Below are 25,790 nucleotides of genomic sequence, written 5' to 3'. Positions count from 1 at the left end.
GAGAGGTGAGTATCTGAGGTACGTGCAAAGTGTTTTTAAAAGTGTACTTACCTTTGTTTCTTCCTGCAGGCTTCAGTCGGTTTCTATGCGGAGAGTCTCGCACCTCCGTGTTGCAGATGAGAGATGTCCGTTGCATTCTCATACGCAACAAACATCTCATTTCTGTAAAAGAAAGAAGGTTGATGCAAGACCTTATCAAGCTACACAGAATGTCAGTGTTCGATAGCTTCACAGAGCTGTCAAACAATGACATTTCTTCTTTCAAAAATTCTTGACAGATGACATGTCATACGTTGACGTGCTCTGCCACCGGCTTCGCCCTAATTGGCCTGCTGAGCCCGCCGGGCGGGCTTAACAAGGTCAGTCAGGGGAAAATCACGCTGGTTGGCCAGAAGCTGATAGAGGCGGGACTGAAACCCGACAAGTGGGAGTCCCGCCTCCAAAAGCTTCCCATTCAGAAAATCACCCCCTAGGATTCTGCCTCTTGGTGGATAAGTAGAAGCTGCACAGGCGCCAACCAGTTTTGACCTAAAATGACAATCGGTGTCCTCTTTACGTCATAAGACCCCGATTTCCATATTAAAAGGGGTCTGTTGCCTGAAACAGACGAGCATTTTGGCCACCCAATGGTCAGCTACTTTCAAAATGGAGCCGGCCACATATCTGGTGTTAATGGAGCGATAAGGCTCCCAACTCCATTTTCAGGCTATTATTGCCCCGTTAACGCTAGGCGAAGGCAGTCAAAATTGACCTCAGGCAGTGCATGTCAACCCATATAACCGAGAGGAAAGAATGCCTGCAGTCACCCATCCTCAGCAATCATTCCCACACGAATTGCATTGCAGTCGAAACCCATTTCCATCAACAGTAGTTTGCCCACCAGAGTTCACACTGCTGTCACCGCCAAGGTTCAAGTACATGACGACCCAACAGGCACATTGATTGACACTGATGATCACTTAGGGGGTGACTGTCTAAACCTATCCTCCCAGCACGGAGTCTCGCCCACCGAGGCAACATATCGAGAAATCCCGAGCGAGCTCCAACCATTTCCGTCCAGAAAACTGTGGAGCGATTTCCCAAAATGTGCTCCCAGTGGGGGAGGCTCCAAGCATTTGGAAAATCAGCCCTATTCAGCCATATCACAGCTATAGAGTGTAAATAAAACAACAGTAAATGAAGCCTACTTCTTGCAATCTAGTATACTGCATTCACTGCTCACGATGTGGCCTCCTCTACATTGGGGAGACCAAACGCAGATTGGGTGACCGCTTTGCGGAACACCTCCGTTCAGTCCGTAAGGATGACCCCGAGCTTCCGGTCGCCTGTCATTTCAATTCACCGTTCCATTCCCACTCAGACCTCACCGTCCTTGGCCTCTTGCATTGTTCCACGGAAGCTCACCGTAAACTCGAGGAACAGCACCTCATCTTCCAATTAGGCATTTTACAGCCTTCCGGACTCAATATCGAGTTCAACAATTTCAGATCATAACCTCGGCCCCGATTATATTTTTATATTTTTTATCCACACCTTTGGTTTGTGCCTTTTCCTTTTTTCTCTCTCCCACATGGCAGCTGTCTCTCACTCTGCCAGCGCATTTCACACTTCATCTAGAGCCATTGTTTGTTTCTTTACCTGTCCTATTACCATCTCGTCTCACCTTGAGTATCTCTCAATGTCTCTTCTTTCATCCACTCCCCCATTTCCCAGCCCCCAAACTGCCTTTTGTTTCACTTCCTGCCTTTCCTCTCAGTTCTGAAGAAGGGTTTCGACCCGAAACGTTGACTCTATTTCTCTCTCCACGGATGTTGCCTGGCCTGCTGAGTTTTTCCAGCATTTTCTGTTGTTATTACAGGTAGACTGTCCTTTATCCGAAAACCTCGGGACCAGCCGAGTTTCGGATAAAGGAGAATTTCGGATTTCGGAAGGTGGGTCGGCGGGGGGTCGTGCGCACGACTTACGCTGACGCTCAGCGTAAGTCAGTCGGGGCCGGCGGGGTACGCGGAGGGGGGGGTTGTCGGGGCTGGCGGGGTCCGCGGGGGGGTCGGCGGTTGTCGGGGCTGGCGGGGTCAGCGGTTGTCGGGGCCGGCGGGTCCGCGGGGGGGTCGGCGATTGTCGGGGCTGGCGGGGTCGGCGGTTGTCGGGGCTGGCGGGGTCCGCGGGGGGGTCGGCGGCTGGCGGGGCTGGCGGCTGGCGGGGTCGGCGGTTGTCGGGGCCGGGGGGGTCGGCGGTTGTCGGGGCTGGCGGGGTCGGGGCTGGCGGGGGGTCGTGCGCACGACTTACCCTTTATCCGAACTTCCGCAACCGGAACCCTCTAAAAACCGAAGGTTTTTTCGTTCAGCGTAAGTCGTACGCACGACTTACGCTGAACGAAAAAACCTTCGGTTTTTAGAGGGTTTCGGTTTTCGGAAGTCCGGATAAAGGGTAGTCTACCTGTACAGTAAATGAAGCCTCACTTAAAAGGTCATTGTGGTTGTGGTAATGTAATTAATGGATCATTTCCTAATCGTTACAGGACAAGTCCTTTCAAATTCCACATTAACTGGGTAGTGGATCTGCCTCATTATTCTTCTGGGATAAAAGGGCAGAAATTTAATCCAGGACCTCTCCAGAATCTAGGGAATTTTGGAAGATCAAAACCTCTTCAGCCACCTCTTTTAGAACCCCAGGATGTGGGCCCTCAGGTCCAGGGGATTTGTCGGCTTTTAGTCCCATTAGTTTCTCTAGTACTTTTTCTCTACTTATATTAATTGCGTTAAGTTCCTCACTCTCATCAGACCCTTGGTTCCCCACCATATTTTCTATGCTTTTTGTGTCTTCTACTGTGAAGACAGATACAAAATATTTGTTTAACATTTCTGCCATTTCCTTATTCCTCATAATAATTTCTCCCGTCTCAGCCTCTAAGGGACCAACATTTACTTTGGCTACTCTTTTCCTTTTTACATACTTGTAGAAACTCTTACAATCTGCTTTTATATTTCTTGCTAGTTTTCTTTCATATCCTATTTTTTCCCTAGTTATATTCAGCCTAGTTCGCACTTGTATTCTCAACCTGACATCTGTCATACGCCCCCCTTTTTTGGTTAACCTTACTCGCTATCTCTTTCGTCATCCAGGGAGCTCTGACTTTGGTTGCCCTACCTTTCCCCCTCTTGAGAATGTACCTCGATTGTACCCGAACCATCTCTTTAAAAGCAGCCCATTGTTCGATTACAGTTTTGCCTGCCAATCTTTGATTCCAACTTAGCCGGGCCAGATCCGTTCTCAACCCACTGAAATTGGGTTGAGAATGGATCTGGCCCGGGTAAATTGCAATGGATCTGGCCTGGATAAATTCACTTAATGTTAGTTCTACCTTTGCTGAAATTATCCCAACTTTATGTTAACACAGAGGATTAAATACTGCTGTAGTGGATTGTCATTGGTAGTGAGCAAAGCTTATATTTCTGTGACAGCAGAAAGGGAACTGATACAAGAGAAAGAGACTCTGGGACAAGGAATCATCAAATTCTCAGGCCAAGGATAAGTTGCTTATACAGGAGCATTTGTGTCATTTTCACCTCGGAACCATACCGGCTGGTGGACCTTATCAGCTACATATTAACCCATGACTAACTCTGTTTGATTACCAACTAATGGCGGCACTAAATTTTTACACCACAGACTCGTCCCCGGTTCTCTGCAGTGACTGGCTGCGTTGTCACCTCACAGTCACACCATATCCAACTGGCTGCAGGAAATTGCAGATACACCCCTGATGAGGTCCTGCAAATTCATTCACTTTCCCAAAAGAGGATTGTTTCCCCTCAGGTTCTGAGTGCATTGGACAGAATGTGTGTGGAATGTTCTGTAAATGACACAGCAAATATTTCGCAGGAGCCTATGAAAATGCAGCCTGTGTAATCAAGGCTGAGATCGATAGATTTTTGGACTCTAGGGGAATCGAGGGATATGGAGATCAGGCGGGAAAGTGGAGTTGAGGTCGATGATCAGCCATCTTATTGAATGGTGGAGCAGGCTCGAGGGGCCGAATGGCCGACTCCTGCTCTTACCTCTTATGTTCTTATAATGGTTGTGTTAACTTACCCAGGATAAGCATCTGCCTGTTTCTGTTTGGAGCAACTCATCTCTGTGTATGTATTTGAACGAGATGACCAGCTCCATTTCTTTTGCTTGTGGCTGGCCTTAGATATGGGCTTAATATCCTGGTTCACAAAACCACTGCGTGAATCCTCAGGTTCTAAAGAGTACATTATAACAAACTGAAAAAGAACTGGGGAGGGAAATATATCCGGGGCCCATTCTGCTGGGGGCCCCCCTCCCATTCTTAGGGCTTTCCAATTTTCCAGCAATATTCAAATGACGGAAATGCATCAGTGTATTTTCTGCCACTTGCGCCAGAGCACCTTTGAATGCTGGTTTATCTAACTGAAAAGTTTAATAACCTTTTTGCAATGTACACAAAAGTTTAAATAATACATTCACCTTCAAAGATACGGGGGGGGTAATTTTCGACTTCATGGCCTGGGATGGTAACCTGGAGAGGTGAATCAATGGAACAAAAATCGGGCGGGTTGTATAAAGGGCGGGCGCTCTGCTCCACCATGTCCCCGCACAAGCGGTGCAGTTAAAAATGACTCGCAGTTTCATCGGAGCATCTGATTAGACTTTGATCTTATCGCATGTCCCCATCTGAAATAAGATAGACGGAGTTAATTAGCATTAAAACTGGCTGTCACGTGTGCAGTCACAGCTCCTGAGAATGAGCTTCTAGAGTATTGCTGCTAGTTTTAATGTTGCCACTTGGATCTCGTGCAGTTTGCTGCTAAACGCTTCCCTCTATTTGCAGATCTGCGTGGACAAGGGTGAAGAGATTAATGGCTTCATTAAGGTGCGCAGCGGGAAGAAGAAGGGCTTTGTGCCACTTGATATCCTTGTCAATATCTGATGTTACACCGAGTCTGTGTAGTGAAGGTGATGTTACTTACTGTGGTACTTGCCATCCTTGTCTCACATTATCAGCAACGGTGAACTGTCTTGTGGTCCATTGCGGACAGTCAGACTATCAAAAAGACTGTGTCGAAATAACGAAGGAGTTCAGAAATGCTTCATGAAACCCAGATATGCTGAAAATCTTGGCATTCCTCTCCCCGATTGGAGAGAGAGTTCAGTATTATCTGCAGTTGTAAAGGGTTTGGTACTATCCTAGCCCTACAAAACCTAACAATGGCAAGGACAGTTTAAACATCGTTATTGTCCATTTCCACGTTATTGGGCATCCAGTACAGGGATGGATTTTTTTTTTAACCTGCGTGTGTTTTCATGGAGTATGTGCTGTACTGTGTGTTTTCAAACAACACCTGTTCCTGCGTCACGTTTGCTGGTTGTGTTATCATGTGACTATCATATAGTTTTTCGGCTAAAGTGAGTTGTGGTTTAACCTCAAAATCGTTTGCCTCCTCGGTATCTGAACGGCTCCCGGGATCACACATTAGTTTTGGAGCACGTCCACTTGGGACATGCTCCAGAATATTAAAGTCCTGCAACATAATAATTGTCAGTTTTAGTCGACCAAGAAAGTCAGCTTCTCATCTGAGTGCAGATTATATTTTATATCATCCTGTACATTGTTAAAGAGCTTTATGGCAAAGGAAAAAAATCAATTGTTATTCACAGCGGCTCGCAGTTTTTGAAGGCATTCTTATCGAAATTGATGTCTCTGTGACTTACGGCACCATAACCAGAGAAGAAAGCTGGCGACCACCTCTGTGACAAAAGCTTGACATGCTTCTTAAAAAGGATGAGGCACCACAAGACGTGTGTTTGTTATTGGATCTGATTATGTTGGGCATTTTGGTATGGTTGGTTGAATGTAGTCCATTATCAATTAGACATAAATGCAGACACAAACCCTTTAAGTTTTTATTATCTCCAAATATTATATCTGGGTAGGTATAAATCAAGATGCTGATTGCCTGCGGACCATTATGGTCCAAAGATGTGCAGGTTAGGTTGATTGGCTATGATAAAATTGACCCTTGGTGTTAGGGGGATTAAATACGTGGGGTTACGGGGATCGGGTGGGATATGTGTCAGTGCAGGCTCGATGGGACGAAATGGCCTCTATCTGCACTGTGGGGTTTCTGTGATTCTGTGATTATAAAAATCTACAAGACCATAAATAAGTTTCCCTCAGGTGATGAGTGTCTGATCTCAGCCGTGTTGCTGGGTGGAAACAGTGGAGGTCAGGCACTTTCTGAAACAATCGGCGAGATCGCCCAAACAGTCCTCACATACCTCCGAGCAGTCAGATTCAGAGTGGCACTGGTACAGGCCAAGGAGCGAGCAGGCTACTCAACTGCCCTGGACTTAAATGAAGCCCAATCAAGGAGCAGATTGAAAAAACAAACAGATTTAAAAAGAAGCAGCCTCATTTTAACCAAACCAAGCCACAGTGCTGTTGGAAGATCTCGCTCATCGACGTGCACTTGGGCTCTGGGAGGCGCTATTAAGTAGATTTATTTGGCAGACCCTGCTCCTGGTTCGATGCCCCTTTTGTACATCAGAGGTCGAACTGATCCTGTGTTTGACACAACCGAGGCAATCTAGTCAAGATTTAGGGCCGTCTCATTGGCTGCAAAACCTGTCTTTAAAGCCTGCTTACAGCCAATGAAAATCCACCTTTTTGGAACTCCCATTTCCAAAATGGAGAGTCGGAACCAAGTGAAAAAAGTAGATATTTAAAGGTTTAAAGCTAGAAAAGAGCTAAAATTAATTAAATTTACTAATTTCATTGAAAGTAGGAGAGAGAGAACAGGTTAAGCAGAATTCAAGTGTTTACATTTTCATTTGAAGGTTTTATTTGTGATTATTTTTGTAGGATGTACATAATAAGACAACTCCTGACAGCTTAGTAGCTTTCATTGTATAATTTACTGTATGCTTCACCATCACAATGTATGAGCTGAAAACGTGAGGAACTGGCCAGCCCAGGGAGACGGTCATTTCTCTCGAACTTATCCAGATGTCTAAGGGTTAAGAAAAAAAAATTGCACTTATCTAAAATCAAATATTCATCATCAATTAAAGGTAAATGTTTATGATTAAACAGTCATATTATAATTATGTTGTGAGATTATTCTGTACTAATCCAAACAAAAAGTTTCTAATTTTATTTTATTTTTTTCACCGTTGAAGCTTGAGAATTCTAATCTGAGCCTCCTTAAACAGTTAATAGGTAAATAAGAAAATATTTTTTTAAGTGACTTTGCATCTTTTAATCTGAATTAAATAATTCTGCTACCCAGGTCGGAGAGAACGGATCTGGAGTAGAGAGACTGCTAGATCATGTTCCATTTTTACAGAAATTTCTCAGGCGTTTGAAAGAAAGAAAGACAGACTTGCATTTATATAGCACCTTTCTCGACCACCGGACATCTCAAAGCGCTTTATAGCCAATGAAGTACTTTTGAAGTGGAGTCACTGTTGTAATGTGGGAAACACGGCAGCCAATTTGTGCACAGCAAGCTCCCACAAACAGCAATGTGATAATGACCAGATAATCTGTTTTTGTTATGTTGGTTGAGGGATAAATATTGGCCCCAGGACACCAGGGAGAACTCCCCCTGCTCTATTCTTTGAAATAGTGGCCGTGGGATCTTTTACGTCCACCTGAGAGAGCAGACGGGGCCTCGGTTTAACATCTCATCTGAAAGACAGCACCTCCGACAGTGCGGCACTCCCTCAGCACTGCACTGGGAGTGTCAGCCTAGATTTATGTGCTCAAGTCCCTGGAGTGGCACTTGAACCCACAACCTTCAGACTCAGAGACAGGGTGCTGCCCACTGAGACTACTTTACAGCCTTGTAAATATCCCCTCCGATCCTCTCTTCAGTTGATTCTGTTAGTTCTTTACCCTTACCTTGGGTGAGGAATTCTTTCAATGATTACAAAAGATAAAGCTTTAGGGTGTGTTAACTCTATGGGGGTCATTTGGGCTTTGTGCGGTAGTGTAAAATGAATGATAGAGAAGTGGCAGTCCTGGTTCTGTAACAATGGGAGAGCTGGTCTGATCACGTTTAATGGTTTAAGGAGAATTCAGGAAAGCAAAATCGAGGAAAAGAAAATAGCCATTTCTCACCCCACCCCTCCCCAGCCCCCCAAAAAGAAAACAGCAAATGGGACAAAATACTTTTAATCAAAGACCCAATTTTATACGTTAAGTAAATATTAATCAGGGTGATTTTTCTTTGAAGTGTTTGCCAGTCTACATCCTCCATTCTCATTGTTATTGCTGATGTGCTAATTGTTCATTATCCGGTGGAATTTAGTTAAAGTAAATGTCAAATTCGAAGTTCACAGTGGCTTGAACAGCCCTATTACTGTCACTGTTCATCTGTCTGTTGTGTTCTGCCCTAGAGGCAGGTCCTAACTCATCTCGTACATGAGATTCTTGAGCCACTTACTAGGGAACAGTAGCAGAGGTGGTTTCCCATTCCTTTTCTCACGGTTTTTATCTTCGAAATCCTAGGTGAGCAGTAACCAAGGCTAAATAACCCCACCTACCCTTTACGATGCAGAGAGGAGGGCACCTGCATCACTCAGATGCAAATACCGCCGCTGAATATTAATCCAGTAGTCAGAGTCAGTGATCCAGGCTCCACTCGTCTGGAGTGGGGCCTGAACCCAACCCTTCTGATTCATATTGACGTAAGAAAACTACTAGGCACTTGGTCTAAGAGTTAAACAAAGCTTTAATCAACTGTTTTACAACATGGAGGTCTAGTTATGTCCTTCACTAGTTCCTGTTAAGAATGTCCTGTGCAAGCTGGGCCCGTGTCCGAGTATTTATACTCTCCCTGGACAGCGCCACCCGTAGGCCACTCACTATTATTTCATAAGTCTTTCTTTCATGAATGACTGATTCATGTCACCATATGGTTTAAGGAGGATCTATAAAAGCAAAAAGACCCAGTGCACATTAGCCGCCATATTTGCCTATTTAACAATATGGGATCTTGTTATTTACAAGTTAGCTGCTACATATGCCTATTTAACAACAAGAGATCTTGCTCTGTACAAATTGGCTACCATTTTTGTCTACATTACAAAGGTTAATGTACGAGATGCCCTTTGGGTGTTTCACAAGAGATGTGAAGGCGCAGTGCAAGTGCAAGTCTTTCTTTCTGGTGTGCTGCTGTTGGCTGTTGGGAATGTCTGTTTTTTTGTTCTAATTTGTGTTCCTCCTTAGAATTAAGTCAATTCATGCTGACAAGATTGACTGTGTACCTGTATGTATCGATCTCCATTACAGCATTGTTCCACCCACAGCATGATATCAATCATCTGAGCTAATTAGAACATGGGCAATTCTGCTAGTCACACAGTCATTGGGAAACTATACTTTTCTTTTTATTGTGAAACGGACTGAATTGCAACCTGCATTTTAGGAATACACACGAGATAATTAGAGGTAATTTATACAATCAATTCTATGAATGACCCCAATATCATGTTAGGCTGTTCAGACGCAGGTATCAAAAGTCTCGAATATTTTTCTATTTTTCACGACAAAATAAAATGTAATGTTCGTTAATGGAATCAAAGCTAACAATGTAACGGACCGAGGATTTCTTCCAGTTGTTTCTGGTATCTGAGAACTTTCTTGCAGTGAAAATAAATTAATTGTGGAAATCTACAGCAAAAGACTGTAGTTGGAGTGTTTTGTGACTGCGTAGGCCTTCAGAAAGGCTGTATTTTAGACTGCAGGAATACACGTGCCCAACTTGTTCTCTCTGGTGCTTCCCTGTGTAGAATTTGAGATGGATGAGACCAGTTACTTTACTGTAGACTCTGAACATTTCCCTTCAGCCTCTAATCTGACCCTAATGAGGTAGAGTCCAGAATAAACACCTTCCTGAAGCAGTCACACATGTCTTGAGGCCTGAGCTGCAGTATCAGTACCATGTCCATATCAGACCAGGCTTTGGTCGCCCTCCAGCTCACTCTAACTAATGTGCCACACTATCCCGAGTGATGCCATTTCAACCTTGTTTTTCTTGGCATGCCACAGTTCATTCCCATAGGATGACCTCAACTTTGCCAGCACATAACCAAAAATGAGGACGCCACAGCTTCTCCATATTACATTAGGAAACTATCAAGGCCTTCCTAATCACCTACATCATGCCTAGAAGTATAGAGTGCCCAAACCCAGTGATACCTGAAGCAAATATGAGACTTGGCAACCCAGCAACAAAAGCACCAGAAGGCTAGAGAGCCATTAAACAAACTGCTTTAAACAGGCTTAGTAAGCACCTCTTGTACACCAGAGCAACAAACCTAGAAAGCTGCTCATGTAAGGAAACAAGAACACAAAACAGCCATCACACCAGTTAAGAAAGCAGGTAGTAAACTCACATCCAAGCACCTGAGATTGGACAGTAAATTCAGAGACACCTGTGCATCACTGTGCATCTCCAAATCACAAGCAACCAACTTGGAAGCCTGCCAATTTTCTCCTCTTCCCAGCCCTCACGTGGGAACTGCAGGCACTGGACTCTCCAATACTGGCCAGTGGAATCCACAAAGCAGTTTGATGAGCCCTGTTCAGGAATTTGGCCATGCCCCAGGGCCCTATTGGCTCCCTGCACTGCTTCTTTGACCAGCACTTATGTCATTGTTCCTGAAACTCTTCCTTTACACAATGGAGACCTTTCTGACACCTTTGAAGCCACCATGGCTACACTGATACACAGGATGGACAATGACCTCATGTTAAGTGTTTGTGGCAGACCTTTAACCTTCTGCAGTAGTGATTGGTTAAAATTCTGAGATTCAGGTTAGACAAAATGACCCACAGCCTCTGCACCTGATCAAATGGGCTTTAACCACGCAGGTTGTTTGACAGTTCAGTAAAGGACTGTGGCTTCCAACTCCCCATGTTCAAGAGAATGACAATTGGAAACCACGTTCAGAATCCTGGCCAGACACCACATATTTTCAATGAGAAGAATGCTTCAGTTTCCCCTTGTGTCCCCTCTGATGAGAAATTACCTTCTTGCTTTGCCCTGGCCATAAAGCCTCTGTAATGAGATAGAACAACAACTTGTATATATATAGCACCTAAAATGTCCCCCAAGGTGCTTCACCAGACTGTTACATAAAACAAAATTTGACACCGAGCCACATAAGGTGAAATTAGGGCAGATGACCAAAAGCTTGGTCAAAGAGGGAGGTTTTAAGGATCCTCTTAAAAGAGGAACAAGAGGCGGAGAGGTTTAGGGAGGGAATTCCAGAGCTTAGGGCCTTGGCAGCTGAAGGAACGGCAACAATGGTGGAGCGATTAAAATCGAGGATGCTCAAGGGGCCAGAATTAGAGGAACGCAGATATCTCGGGGAGTTGTGGGGCTGGAGGAGGTTACAGAGATAGGGAGGGGCGAGGCTATAGAGGGATTTGAAAACAAGGATGAGAATTTTGAAATCGAGGCGTTGCTTAACCAGGAGCCAATGTAGGTCGGCGAGCACAGGGGTGATGGGCGAACGGGACTTGGTGCGGGTTAGGACACGGGCAGCCGAGTTTTGGATGACCTCAAGTTTACGTAGGGTAGAATGTGGGAGGCCAGCCAGGAATGCATTGGAATAGTCAAGTCTGGAGGTAGCAAAGACATGGATGAAGGTTTCAGCAGCGGATGAGCTGAGGTAGGGGCGGAGTTGGGCGATGTTACAGAGGTGGAAATAGGCGGTCTTAGTTCTGGCATGGATATATGGCCGGAAGCTTATTTCAGGGTCAAATATGACACCAAGGTTGCGAACCCAGATGTCTATAGCCACCAGCAATGGTATCCACAGTAGGAGATCCCAAAGCTTAACATCTGCAAAGGTCTCTACATTAAATGAAATATCATAAACTCATTAGAGTACAGCTCAAACAAACCACGCAAACTGCTTGACCATATCTTTCATGGCGATCAGATGGTGATGACAGCTGTTATTTTATATTGATGAACTACAACAGTTTATAGTTGAACAGATTTTTTTCTGTGTTATAGGTGCTATATAAATGCATGCTGTTGTTGCTGCTGTTTTTGTCATGTATACTATACTTATCTTTTTAATGTTAGGGGTTCTTTTTCTTGTCTCCTGCTGTATTGCACAGCCTGTTTGTATATCCCAACCGCGCACTCTAATTGCGGATGCTGTACAGCAACATTTTTCTGTCATGACGTGCTGAAATTGGACCCATTTGTTAATATCCCATTTCACTTGTTTTATTGCCACATTCTTTTTCTGATTCAGATTTAACAGAATCGGGGAGTATTTGGAAGAGGTTGAAACATGCCGGAGGCATTCTGGTCACATTGAAGAACAGCAGAACTATAGGAGTTAATGTTAACTGTTAGCGATTCTCCAAAATTCTGCCGCAAGCAGAACGGTCTTGAACCAGACGGGTAAAACCACAATGTCTGGATGTGAATATAATAATAGCTCCATGACCTTGCTTAGACCCAGGCCAGGCTAACCACAAAAACCAAAAGATCCCATATCATTAGTTTCTACTACTTGTGATAGACGCAGCCTTACTTAGTTTCCAGTTTTGCCTTATCAGTTTGCTTTATATGGAGTTGTTTTTCTCCTCCTGATATAATCATGCGTGGAGCAGATGTACCGAGATAACTGATAACACAGGAAGCCAGTGGTCACGTAGGTTTGTGATTTTAGAGCTTAAATAGCAAAAGCACAGGCAGCTTAAGTCAAGCCTATTCCTGGGAAGAGACAAGCTGCCGGCTAGGACCAAGTCAGGATTGTTAGTAGCTCCCAGATCGGTAATGTATGATCTGTTTTTTGTGTATGGAATAAATCTTATAAAAGAACTTTGTGTTGTGGAGTGTTTCGTTACAGGTTTAAGACTAGAAACTAAAATTGTGGAAAGGGTCATTGGTGTCAAATCCAACATCAGTGGGGCACAGGTGTAGGCCGCAGGTGGGGCAAAGAGAAGCAGGACGCCAGAGAACTGGGGCAATGCCGGGGAGTCCACCAGGTTGGCAGCAACAGGCTAAAAAAAAAACTTTTTTAAAAAAGTGAACAAATTGAAATAAAAAATTCAAGCTTACCTCAGAATTGCCTTGACATCAAATGAAAAACAGCTACTGGAGCTGGCAGAAAGGGAGCTCCGAGACTAATCCACAGTGTCATCAATTAGCTACAGACTCCAGCTATGTTGTAACAAGCAACTGTTTACATGGGAAATATTTACAGCTTTGTTATAAGTGTTGAATATCTTGAAAACTTCGATCAGATCACCCCTTAATCTTCTAAATTCCAGGGAATACAACCCTAATTTGTGTAATCTCTCCTCGTAACTTAACCCTTGGAGTCCGGGTATCTTTCTGGTAAACCTACGCTGCACTCCCTCCAAGGCCAATATATCCTTCCTAAGGTGTGGTGCCCAGAACCGAACACAGTATTCCAGGTGTGGTCTAACCAGGGCTTTGTGTAGCTGTAGCATGACTTGTAAGTAACGTTCGCTCTAAGCTGTGCGGCCACACAGCTGTCTGGAGGTCCTGCACAGGCCACTTATCAGGAGATCTTGAATGGGCCGTTAAAAGGACTGCGCACCCAAAAGAACATTAGGGGGAACATTGCTTCTAACCCCTTGTATTGTCATCCTCTGGATATAAAGGCTAGCATTCCATTAGCCTTTTTGATTATTTCCTGTACCTGTCCATGACATTTTAATGATCTATGTACCTGGACCCCCCGAGTCTCTTTGGACCGCCACCGCTTCTAGCCTTTCACCATTTAGAAAGTATTCTGTTCTATCCATTTTAGGACCAAAGTGGATGACCTCACACTTGTCTACATTGAAATCCATTTGCCACAGTTTCGCTCATTCACTTAATCTATCAATATCTCTTTGTAATTTTATGCTACCATCTACACTGCTTACAATGCCGCCTATCTTTGTCTCGTTGGCAAACTTTGATATGTGGCTTTCTATCCCATCATCTAAGTGGTTAATAAATGTTGTGAATAATTGAGGCCCCAACACAGATCTTTGCGGAACACCACTAGTGACATCCTGCCAATTGGAGTACCTACCCATTATCCCCACTCTCTGTCTCCTGCCGCTCAGCCAATTTCCTAACCAGGTCAATAATTTGCCTTCAATTCCATGAGCTTCAACTTTAGCTAACAGTCTGTTATGAGGGACTTTATCAAATGCCTTCTGGAAGTCCATATAAATAACATCCATAGACATTCCCCTGCTAACTACTTTGGTCACCACTTCGTGCTGCTCCCGGCCCATGATCCCTTCAGACTCTTCTCCCCCATACCCCCCCACGTGCTGCTCTCAGCCCCCCATTCCTTCAGACACCACCACCCCCCCGCCCCGTGCTCCACTGGCCGCCCCCCCCCGGCCACCATGCGATCCTTCCCTCCCTCCTCTCTGTGGCCTAGTGCCGCAGGCCTACCCGCCCGTAGCCAGCCAGCCTCTCAATTTGGCTGGCTGCATGTGGAAAACCGAGGCTTCTCATGCAAATCAGGCCCTGCCATTAAATTCAGCAGGGCCTATGGGAAACCCGTTCTCCCGGGTTTCCCGACAACTTCGGAGCCTCCCCACTCCCAACCCGCCTTCTCCATTAAAATTCAGCTCATTGTTGGGAGTTTTTAATAGAGCTCCAAACAGACAGAAGGAGCTAGTGAGCAAATTTGTCAGCAAATTTCAAAGGCGTGTAACAAACATAGAGTAGTGATATTAGATTTTAATTACCTTAATATCAACTGGGGTTAGTATTGTGCTAAGGGCAGGGAAGGAGAGGAATTTCTGATCTGGGCACAGAAAAACTTTCTCAATCAATATGTCTCCAGTCCAACAAGGATGGAAGCAGTGTTGGATCTGGTTCTGGGAAATGAACTCGGGCAGCTGGAGTGTACTGCAGTAGGAGGTCATCTAGCTAACCGTGACTACAACACAATTTGGTTCAAAGTAATTATGGAAAGAAACCAGAAAATAATTTCAGAGATTTAAGAAGGGGCCGAGCGCAGGTAGATTGGAAAAGGCGATTGCAGGGTCAAGTAGTAACAGAGCAATGGAGGGATGAGAGAGATCAGCTACGAACTAGGCAGATTCCTGTGAAGGGAAAAGGTAGAGCATCCAACGCTAATGCGCCCTGGATGATAAAGGAAATAAAAGTTAAAATAAAACAGAAAAAAGAGGCTTATGGCAAATGTCAGGTGCAAGATTCAGTTAATAACCTGGAAGATTATGGAAAGTACAGGAGGGAATTGAAAAAAGTTAATAGGGGAGGCAAAGAGAGGTTTCGAGAAAAGATTAGCAGGCAACATTAAATTGAACCCTAAAACATTTTATAAATATATAAAGTATATACGACTAGCAAGGGAAAAAGTTGGGCCTATTAAAGACCTTGTAGAGGCAGAGGACATGGCTAAAGTATTAAATGAATACTTTGCATCTTTCCTCACAAAAGAAGTGGATGATGTGAAGGTTATACTAAAAGAAGAGAGGGAAGTTATGGACAGGATAGGAACAGCTAGTGAAGGTTAGCATTAGTGAAAGTTGGTAAATCACCTGGTCCGGATGGAATGCATCCGAGGTTGCTGAAAGAAGCAACGGTAGAAATAGCAGAGGCGTTGGTCACAATCTTTCAATCCTCAATGGATACAGGAGCAGTGCCGGAGGACTGGAGGGTTGGTAATGTTAGACCACTATTCAAGAAAGGGGAGAGGGATAACTCGGGGAAACTAGGCCAGTCAACCTAACATTATTGAAAAGTTATTGGAAGCCATTATCAGGGACAAAATAAACTTTCATTTGGAAAGGCATGGGTTAATCATGGAGACTGACCATGGATTTGTTAAAGGCAAATCGTGTCTGACTAACTTGATTGAATTCTTTGAGGTAACAGCGAAGGTTGATCAAGGTAGTGCAGTAGACGTGTATATAGACTTTCGGAAGGCATTCAACAAAGTGCCACACAGGAGGCTTGTTAACAAGATGGAAGCCCATAGAAACGGAATTGGTCAGTGACGGGAAGCAGAGGGTGTTGGATGGATGTTTTTCAGTCTGGGGGGTGGTTTCCAGTGGTGCTCCTCAAGGGTCAGTTTTGGGTCCATTACTCTTCAATTTTTATAAATGACCGACACATGGGTGTAGGGAGCAGCATCATAAAGTTTGCAGATGATACAAAACTTGGCGAAGTAGTAGATGGTGATGAGGATAGTTGTAGACTTCAGGATGACCCAGACAGGATGGTGAAATGGACAGAAGCAGGGCAGATGGAGGTCAATGCGGAGAAGAGTGAAGTGATGGGCTTTGGGGGACGAATCTGGAAAGACAGTAAACGATAAATGGTGTGATTGTGAAAAGTGTCGATGAGCAGAGAGACCTCGGTGTCCATTTACACAAATCCTTAAAGGTGGCAGCGCAAGTTGATCAGATGGTTAGACAAGCATATGGGTTACTTAGGTTTATAAATAGAGGAATAGATTATAAAAACAAAGAGATCTTGCTAAACTTTATAACTCAGTGGTTTGGCCTCAGCTGGAGTGTTGTGGACAATTCTGGAAACTACATTTCAGGAAAGATGTCGCGGCCTTAGCACAGGTACAGAGGATGTTACCAGGGATGAGGGATTTCAGTAATGAGGAGAGGTTGGAAAAGTTCGGACTGTTCTCCTTGTAACAGAGAAGGTCAAGATGTGACCTAATGGAGGTTTTGATAGTGCAGGGAGAGAAAAACTCTTCCCTCTGGCGAGTGGGTCAATAACCAGAGGTCAGAGATTGAAAATCATTGGCAAAAGATCGAGAGGGGAGATGGGGAGAATTCTTTTCACTCAGAGAGTTGTCGGGATCTGGAACGCTTGACCTGAAAAGGTGGTGGAAGCTGATTCCATAAATAATTTTAAAAGGGAGTTGGACGGGTTCTGGGTGATGAGGAAATGACGGGGTCACGGACACAAAGCGGGGGTGTGGGACTGAGCACCACTGCTCGTTCAAAGAGCCAGCACAGGCACGACGGGCCGAATGGCCTCCTTCTCTGCTGTAAGTATTCTATGATTCTATGACATTTATCATAAACCTCCTTTTTCTGTTTCCTTTTAACCTCTATATCTTTAGTCATTCAGGGAGCTCTGGCTTTGGATTGCCTTCCTTTCCCCCTTGTGGGAATGTGTCTGGTTTCGACCCGAGCTATCTCCTCTTTGAAGGCTTCCCATTGCTCACTTATAGTTTTACCTGCCAATCTTTGAATCCAATCCACCTGGGCCAGATCCCCTTTCAACTCCCTGAAATTAGCCCTCCTCCAGTTGAGTATTTTCACATTTGATTGAGAGAGAAAAAAGAGACAGAAAGGAAAAGTAAGAAAAAAAAATTAAATTTGACATTTTTAAGAACTCTAACAACAATTTACTACATGCAGAAATGAAATTCAATAGTTTAAATTATTCCATTTCTGGGCCAGAGAGATTGATTAGCATTGTATTAACAATTATCACATTGTTAAAAGGGAATTATGCTATTAATTAACTTTCTGTAGTGAGTTTAATCGGCAATTAATATACAAATCCAGTAAGTTATTAAAAATAACAGGAATGCTAAGAGTGAGATGGCGTTTGTGTGAAGCAAGTTCTTGAGATTTGCAACTCATGCGATATCTCTTCATCCCTGGAACCTGCTAGCCTACTTGCGGATTAATAATGGCGCTATTATTTTTCTAGGAAGATTTGGCCGATTGTCCAAGGAATTGCTGTGGGGCAAGTTGGCAGATACAATATTGTGTGGCTTGCATATGCGCCATCTAACTAGTAACTGGTACTACTTGGAAGTCTTACTTTAGTAGACTAGTATCCCCATCTGTAAATTCATACATCAGCATCCCATCTGTATTCCACAGCCTAGTATCACATCTGTAACATCAAGGCCAGTAGATGTCGGTCAAAATCTTGCAGTTTATCTACTGAACTTATTGGGATAAATTTTATAATTTAGTGCTCCACGTACAGAACTTCACCTGGCGAGAATGTATCTGGAGCAGTTGGGCGTAGAGATCAGCATGCCCAATTCGTGGCCCACAGAAGTTTCTGGCCATCGATTCACTGTTGCCAATCATTCTGACAGGCGGCTCAGTAGCACACCTTAATCAGAAGGTTGTGGGTTCAAGCCCCACTCCAGGGACTCGAGTGCATAAACCAGGCTGACAGTCCAGTGCAATACTGAGGGAACGCTGCACTGTCGGAGGTGCCATCTTTCAGATGAGATGTCTTTCAACTGAGGCCCCATTCAGGTGGACATAAAGGATCCCATGGCACTATTTGAAGACCAGGGTATGTTGGCCAACGTTTATGCCTCCTATCAACAGCTCATTTATCTTGCTGCTAATTGTAGGATCGTGCTGTGTGCAAATTGGCTGCTTGGTTCCCCTACAAAACATAAGTGACTACTCTTCGAAAGTATTTAATTTTCTCTGCAGTGTTCTGGGACATCCTGAGGATGTGAATGACGCTATGTAAATGAAAATTCTACCTTTCTTTAAACTGGTTGTGAAATTATTGCTTCACAGCAGAAGAACACCCTTTTGTTAAACTATTTTGAATAGTGTCATCTCCTAAGACAGTTGCCCCAAAAACCCCAATGCTCCAAGTCCCAGACTTGCCTCAGCCTGTTGGGGGCGGAGCTTCCCTCCACCACACCCCAAACATGGCCATTGTCGCGGGGCGGGGCGGCGGTGGGGCGGGATGGGGGCGTGAGTTCAGAAGCAGTGAATTTCAAGACCAGTAAATTAAATTTACAACCTAAGTTAATAATGGTCACTTTATTGAATTTTAGAAATTCTAAACTGGAAAAAAGTTATGGACATACAATCCTGGGGAGGGGGAAGGGAGAAAGCCTCAAATAGGTTTAAAAATAATCGCTGGGAGCTCCCCTGACATCAACTAGTAAAGGCTAGCAGCTGAACCATGGGTGCCAGGAAGATCCCGTTCTCTGTGTCAACTTAGTTGATTATTGCCAGGATCGGGGAAGACATACAATTGATCTCAGTGCCTGTCAAAGAAGGGGCTATCAAACGGGCTTCCAACTCCTGATCACTATCCGGCCAAATGTGCCGGTGTGTAACACGAGGTTGAGGATGGTCAGTATAGTAATCTGGGATGTAATGTTTAAGTTATCCACCAGATGGAGCCAAATCTTAAGGGTTCACATTCACCAGTTTTTAAGGTAATGGGTCATGTATTCAATGTCCTGGTACACCAGTTTATATGGTAATGTGGCATTGCATTATGGGTATGACTCAGAGGTGAATCCTCCATCTTGCCATCGTGCAGTAAGAATTGTGTGTCTTGCCTGCAGCCTGTAAGAGATGTTTCTCTGCTACACCGGGTAAATAAACAGTTGGGTTTTGTTCCTAATATCTCGCTTCTCTCAGTTTCTGACCTTACCACTCGGATATCACAGTCAGGCTTGGATCTGATGCCCCCAATGGAGAATAGCCTGTTTGCCACAGGGATCAGTGCTGGGGCCTCAACTATTACAATCTATATTAATGACTTGGATGAGGGGATCGAGTGTAATGTAGTCAAATTTGCTGATGATACAAAGATAGGTGGGAAAACAAATTGTGAGGAGGACACAGAGCCTGCAAAGTGATATAGACAGGTTCAGTGAGTGGGCAAAAATTTGGCAGATGGAGTATAATGTGGGAAAATGTGAGGTTATCCACTTTATCAGGAAGAATAAAAAAGCAAAATATTATTTAAATGGAGAGAGACTATAGAATGCTGTGGTACAGGGATCGGGGAGTCCTCATACATGAAACACAAAAAGTTAGCGTGCAGGTACAGCAAGTAATTAGGAAGGCAAATGGAATATTGGCCTTTATTGCAAGGGGGATGGAGTACACGAACATACGAATTATAAGCAGGAGTCGGCCACTCGGCCCCTCGAGCCTGCTCCGCCATTCAATAAGATCATGGCTGATCTGATTACTCCACATACCCGCCTACCCCCAATAACCTTTCACCCCCTTGCTTATCAAGAATCTATCTACCTCTGCCTTAAAAATATTCAAAGACTCTGCTTCCACCGCCCGCTGAGGAAGAGAGTTCCAAAGACTCACGACCCTCTGTGAGAAAAAATTTCTCCTCATCTCTGTCTTAAATGGGCGACCCCTTATTTTTAAACAGTGACCCCTAGTTCTAGATTCTCCCACAAGAGGAAACATCCTCTCCACATCCACCCTGTCCAGACCCCTCAGGATCTTATATGTTTCAATCAAGTCACCTCTTCCTCTTCTAAACTCCGGCGGATATAAGCCCAGCCTGTCCAACCTTTCCTCATAAGACAACCCACCCATTCCAGGTATTAGTCTAGTAAACCTTCTCTGAACTGCTTCCAAGGCATTTACATCCTTCCTTAAATAAGGAGACCAATACTGTACACAGTACTCCAGATATGGTCCCACCAGTGCCCTGTATAACTGAAGCATAACCTCCCGACTTTTGTATTCAATTCCCCTCGCAATAAACAATAACATTCTATTAGTTTTCCTAATTACTTGCTGTACCTGCATACTAACCATACACTAGGACACCCAGATCCCTCTGCATCTCAGAGCTCTGCAAAAGTAGAAAGGTGTTACTACAACTGTACAGGGCATTGGTGAGACCACACCTGGAGTACTGCGTACAGTTTTGGTCTCCTTATTTAAGGAAGGATATACTTGCACTGGAGACAGTTCAGAGAAGGTTCACGAGGTTGATTCCGGAGATGAAGGGGTTGTCTTATGAAGAAAGGTTGAGCAGGTTGAGCCTATACTCATTGGAGTTTAGAAGAATGAGAGGTGACCTTATTGAAACATATACGGGGAGAAATTGGGTATAGCCCCGTTTGGGGTGCTAGTTCTGGCAAAGCGCAAAGCCTAGCGCCAGTCGCGATTTAGCACCACCTGGCATGATACTGGGTTGTTGCGCCCGAGGGTGATTGCGGCGCTAAATCAGGCGCTAACCTGGCGGCGCAACCCAATTTCGCGGCGGCGGGGCACAGCGAGGGTGCTGTCAATAATCACTTTCCCTGAGACACAGTGGCGCCGGCCAGCTCTTAAAGGGGCAGGTCAATTGGCATCACCAGACACACTCACTGCCTTGTAGGCCTTCAAAGCGGTGGGAGCCTACCTGTGGCGCACCAGCCTAGCAAGACATGGAAAGGGTGAGGCAGACTGCGGAACGCCTCACTGATGGGGCATTGGATGCTTTGGTTGGCGCAGTGCAATCAAGGCCAAGGAAGATGGTCAGAATGTGATTTATGTTTTGGACAGTCTCCCGGGTGTGAGAGGCAGTTATGTGTCAGTGTATTAGTTTGCTTTCTGTTGCCATAGCTTTCTCATGTTTGAAGGAATCACATTTTGTGTAATGAAACACTTTCTTCATTTACAATGGCCATGCCTGCTATTTACATGCATCTTGCCCTTCACAGGCTTGGGGGTATCAGACCGGTTCCATTCCTGTTCTTGGAATGGCAGCAAGCATTCCGTGAGAGAGGCCTAGAAGCTACTTCTGATCAGCCTCTGACGCACAGCCTGAGAAGAGCCGCTCGCGTAGAAGTTCAGGCCAGCAGGCATCTTCTCAGCGACCAACAGAGATGTCCTGCACCTTATCTGAGGCTGCAGATCTGGCTGAAGCAGCTGGCACAGCTCAGTCACCACCTCCTTTCTAAATCGCAGCCTTCTGACACACTGCTCCTCTGACATGTTCATGTAGGAAAACTGCTGTCGGAAAACCCTGCCAGCGTAAGGTCTGCTGTGGCGGCATCTGTTGGCCCTCCTCCGTCTGGCCATGCCTGCCCCCCTCTCCCTGCATCTCAGTGCCCTTTCCAGATGATTCAGCAGCAGGACGTTCCCCTCCAATGCAGCCCCCATAATAAGTGCCCACAGGAAGGTTCCCCATTGTTAAGGCTCACCAACAGCAAGGTGATAGTCAGAAGGCTGAAGATCGTCTGCCTGTGCTGGCTCAGTGGTCAAATGGCTCTCAGTGTGCAGCTCAGCAACTCTTTGTAGCTCTCGAGGAAGTTGTGCTCCAGAAATGGCTGCCGTTTTTAAACCACACCAGTCCCCTTTAAATAACGCCCCCCCCAGGCCGAGAGTGATTGGGTAAGGTTCCCTGTAAGCTGTCACTAATAGCGCCAGGCACTACGGAGGGGGGGTGCCACTGAATTTCCGGTCCGGGGCGCCCAAAAGGCGTTGCACACCGAAATGACGTCATAATCTGCCTGCACCCATGAGCGGGCGCTAAGATTTAGCGTTGGCGCTAAATGCATGCTCAATATGGGGCGAGGCGCTAGGCGCTTTGCGCCCGCCCGGAAATTGGCTAGCGCCCCACTTCTCGGCCTCTTTAGGCGTTAATCGGTGGCGCTAGCAACCGAATTTCTCCCCCATAAGATTTTGAGGGGGCTCGACAGGGTAGATGCTGAGTGGATATTTCCTCTCGTGGGGGAATCTAGAACTAGGGGGCATAGTTTCAGAATAAGGGGGCACTCATTTAAAACGGAGATGAGGAGGAATTTCTTCTCTCAGAGGGTCGTGAATCTTTGGAATTCTCTTCCCCAGAGAGCTGTGGAGGCTGGGTCATTGAATATATTTAAGGTGGAGATAGACAGATTTTTGAACTATAGAGGAGTCAAGGGTTATGGGGAGTGGGCAGGGAAGTGGAGTTGAGGCCACGATCAGATCAGCCTTAATCTTATTGAATGGCGGAGCAGGCTCGAGGGGCCAAATGGCCGGCTCCTGCTCCTATTTCTTATGTTCGAATGTTGCCACTGTCCAGACTCACACAAGTAGAAAGGTTGATTTTGGTGAAGGTGACTCATCATGGGGCACGTACCAGGAAGAGAGAGCACCTTCAGGGTGGGGGGGGAACTAGAAATAATAATTTAACAAAATAAACCTGGGACTGTGTAATTTGACGAGTGACTGTGGCCACAGCAGGCGAATATTTCAGAGAATATTAATGTTCAATGTAAGTACAGGGGCAAGTGCCAAGTCTGCAGTTGCAATATAACTTCACTCTGCGACACTACTATTTTACACTTCAGTGCATCTGAGGAAAACTAGGCTATGCTACTTCAGAAGGCTGTTAAGAGTGAATCACATTGGTGTTGGAGTGAAGTCGCATACAGGCCAGACCAGGTACAGACAGCCCTCTTCCTTCCCTAGAGAGCATTTTTTTTATTTGTTCCTGGGATGTGGGTGTCGCTGGCAAGGCCAGCATTTATTGCCCTTGAGAAGGAGGGGGTGAGCCAAGATTTCAGAGGGCAGTTAAAAGTCAACCACATTGTTGTGGGTCTGGAGTCACATATAGGCCAGACCGGGTAAAGACAGCAGATTTCCTTCCCTAAAGGACATTAGTGAACCAGATGGATTTTTACAACAATCTGATAGTTTCATGGTCACCATTACTAGCTTTATTATTCCAAATTTAATTAATTGAATTTAAATTCCCAGCTGCTATGGTGGGACTTGAACTCACATACTCTGGATTACTAGTCCAGTAACATAGCCACTATGCTACCGTTCCCTATGACATTAGTGAACCAGATGGCTTGTTGCAACAATCTAACACTTTTACTGACACCAGCTTTCTATTTCCAGATTTCTTTTAAACTGAATTTAAATTCTTAAACTTCCACGCTAGGATCTGAACTCATGTTTTCTGGATTATTAGCCCAGTAACACAGCCACAACACTACTGTATCTAGTGCATAATGTGTTTGGGATTACGGCCTCAAGACTTGCACATTTCTTTGATGAACAGAATTTGCCAAAAATGAGCAATTTCAGAACTTTGCCACGGGAGATCAACAAGTATCTTTACACTACTGACACGTACGACATTATTATATATATATATATATATCAATGTGGTGGACCTACCAGCTGTAAGTTCTCTTATTTGTGTATGTAAGATGCCAGCGTTGGTTGGATTGGGTTGGACTGCCAATAGGCACCCCATACTATTGTATAATCCTCTGTGCTCGGCAGCTGGTGCTGTGCGCCCCTGGGATCATTTCTGAATAATGGGAACCATTAAATTGTTGCCTTGTACAGAGGGTTATATAATTGCTGTGGCATTTGGGTGAGCAATGGCAGCCAGAGTCAGATTATTGATGTGCACAATCTTTGTTGGCTCATTTCGATGAAACGTGAGTGTGATTTCTTCTGTTGGCCGAGTGTATGCCCATCGAGGGGCTTGAGAAATGAGAAGGCATGGTTATTAAGGGGGGGGGGTCCTGATTGGCTGGTTTTCATTCACTAATGTTAATGACTCAGATTGCATTAAAACTTTGGAAGCAAAGATTGATCACAACCACCAGCTTGATTCTGGTTCATTCATTTCGATGATGGATGGGTAATTGACAATTGATGAAAAGAGCAAAGTATAACCCTTAATTCACATTATCCACTGAAGCAAATTTGTACATCATGAAATTGATGCAGGACATCATCAACTCACTGGACATAATGCACAGAAAACTGGAGAATGATATATTACATTGACATAGACGCTAGACACGGTACGTCCCTCCCCCGCCCCACACAAGTTTCAATTCATCTACATGGAGCTTGATGCAGGTTCAATGAGCGACAGGCTTTACTGACACACAGACAAGAATGGGAGATGAATGACTGATACTCTTTCTAGATGTACATAGTCTAGTTTCATTTCATCCAATCAGGAAAAAAAGTGACTATTGTTATAGATTTCTGGTTCGGTAGCTTTAGATAAATGTGATAGATTTTAAAGTAATGATTTCAGCACCATCGTCTCATTAAGCATTATCTGTACAAGGCAGCAAACTTAATGGTTTCCATCAATCAGAACTGATCCCGGAGAGAACAGCACGGGCTACCAAGCACATTTAGGATTATATAACGGTATTTAAACTCTCTACTGTTAAATGGTTGACAGCTATTTAAACCCTAAGCTCTGGATTTCCCTCTTTAAACCTCTCCACCTCTCTCTCCTCCTTTAAGATGCTTCATTAAAACCGACCTTTTTGACCAAGTTTTTGGTCACCTGTCCTAGTGTCTCCATTCTGTGGCTCATTATTAATTCTTATACTCATTGGAGTTTAGAAGAATGAGAGGGGATCTTATTGAAACATATAAGATTCTGAGGGGGCTTGACAGGGTAGATGCAGAGAGGATGTTTCCCCTCATGGGGGAATCTAGAACTAGGGGGCATAATTTCAGAATAAGGGGGCACCCATTTAAGACTGAGATGAGGAAGAATTTCTTCTCTCAGAGGGTCGTGAATCTGTGGAATTCTCTTCCCCAGAGAGCTGTGGAGGCTGGGTCATTGAATATATTTAAGGTGGAGATAGACAGATTTTTGAACGATAGGGGAGTCGAGGGTTATGGGGAGCGGGCAGGGAAGTGGAGTTGAGGCCAAGATCAGATCAGCCATGATCTTATTGAATGGCGGAGCAGGCTCGAGGGGCCGAATGACCGACTCCTGCTCCTACGTCTTATGGTCTTATCTGATTATGCAGGATGCCCCTGTGCGGAGCTTCCCAACAGTCAGAAAATGAAGCCGGAAGGCAAGAGCGTCCCATCTCACCCCATTTAACTGGTTCTGCCGGGTCTGCACCTGCTGCAGTCACAGGCCAAGCACTACCACGCCTCAGTCCCTCTACCTAGGAAAGCCCCAGGGGCAAGGGGCAGGAGAATTGGCCCCAGAGAATGCTCCAGTAGAGAAACAGGCCATCCGGCCTAT

At 44.9% G+C, this 25,790-nt stretch overlaps 1 protein-coding gene and 1 long non-coding RNA gene across 3 annotated transcripts in view; one reads left to right on the top strand and one right to left on the bottom strand.

The window, feature by feature from the left end:
* The window catches only part of stac (SH3 and cysteine rich domain), a 224,589-nt gene extending 211,717 nt beyond the window's left edge, over positions 1-12,872 (top strand). Inside the window, exons 11-12 of one of the 2 annotated variants that reach the window (XM_085993817.1) lie at positions 4,856-4,980; positions 12,304-12,872. In XM_085993817.1, coding sequence (XP_085849943.1) covers positions 4,856-4,954 — 99 coding nt within the window. In that variant the 3' untranslated portion in view covers positions 4,955-4,980; positions 12,304-12,872. Of the gene's footprint in view, positions 1-4,855; positions 6,869-12,303 lie in introns of those variants that run through there. The other variant, XM_085993816.1, reaches the window with a different exon arrangement.
* On the bottom strand, positions 6,836-18,395 carry LOC147115347 (uncharacterized). The gene is made up of 3 exons (XR_015079116.1): positions 17,263-18,395; positions 13,119-13,238; positions 6,836-7,034 (listed from the first exon to the last, which is right to left on the bottom strand). It is a non-coding gene; the product is annotated as an uncharacterized LOC147115347 (long non-coding RNA).
* Positions 18,396-25,790: the final 7,395 nt, after the last annotated feature.

This window comes from Somniosus microcephalus, chromosome 7, assembly GCF_052327205.1.
Source record: "Somniosus microcephalus isolate GS21.2 chromosome 7, FLI_Smic_1.0, whole genome shotgun sequence".
Taxonomy (NCBI): domain Eukaryota; kingdom Metazoa; phylum Chordata; class Chondrichthyes; order Squaliformes; family Somniosidae; genus Somniosus; species Somniosus microcephalus.
Note: the sequence above shows the minus strand (reverse complement) of the source record. Positions and strands in the feature narration are given on the sequence as shown.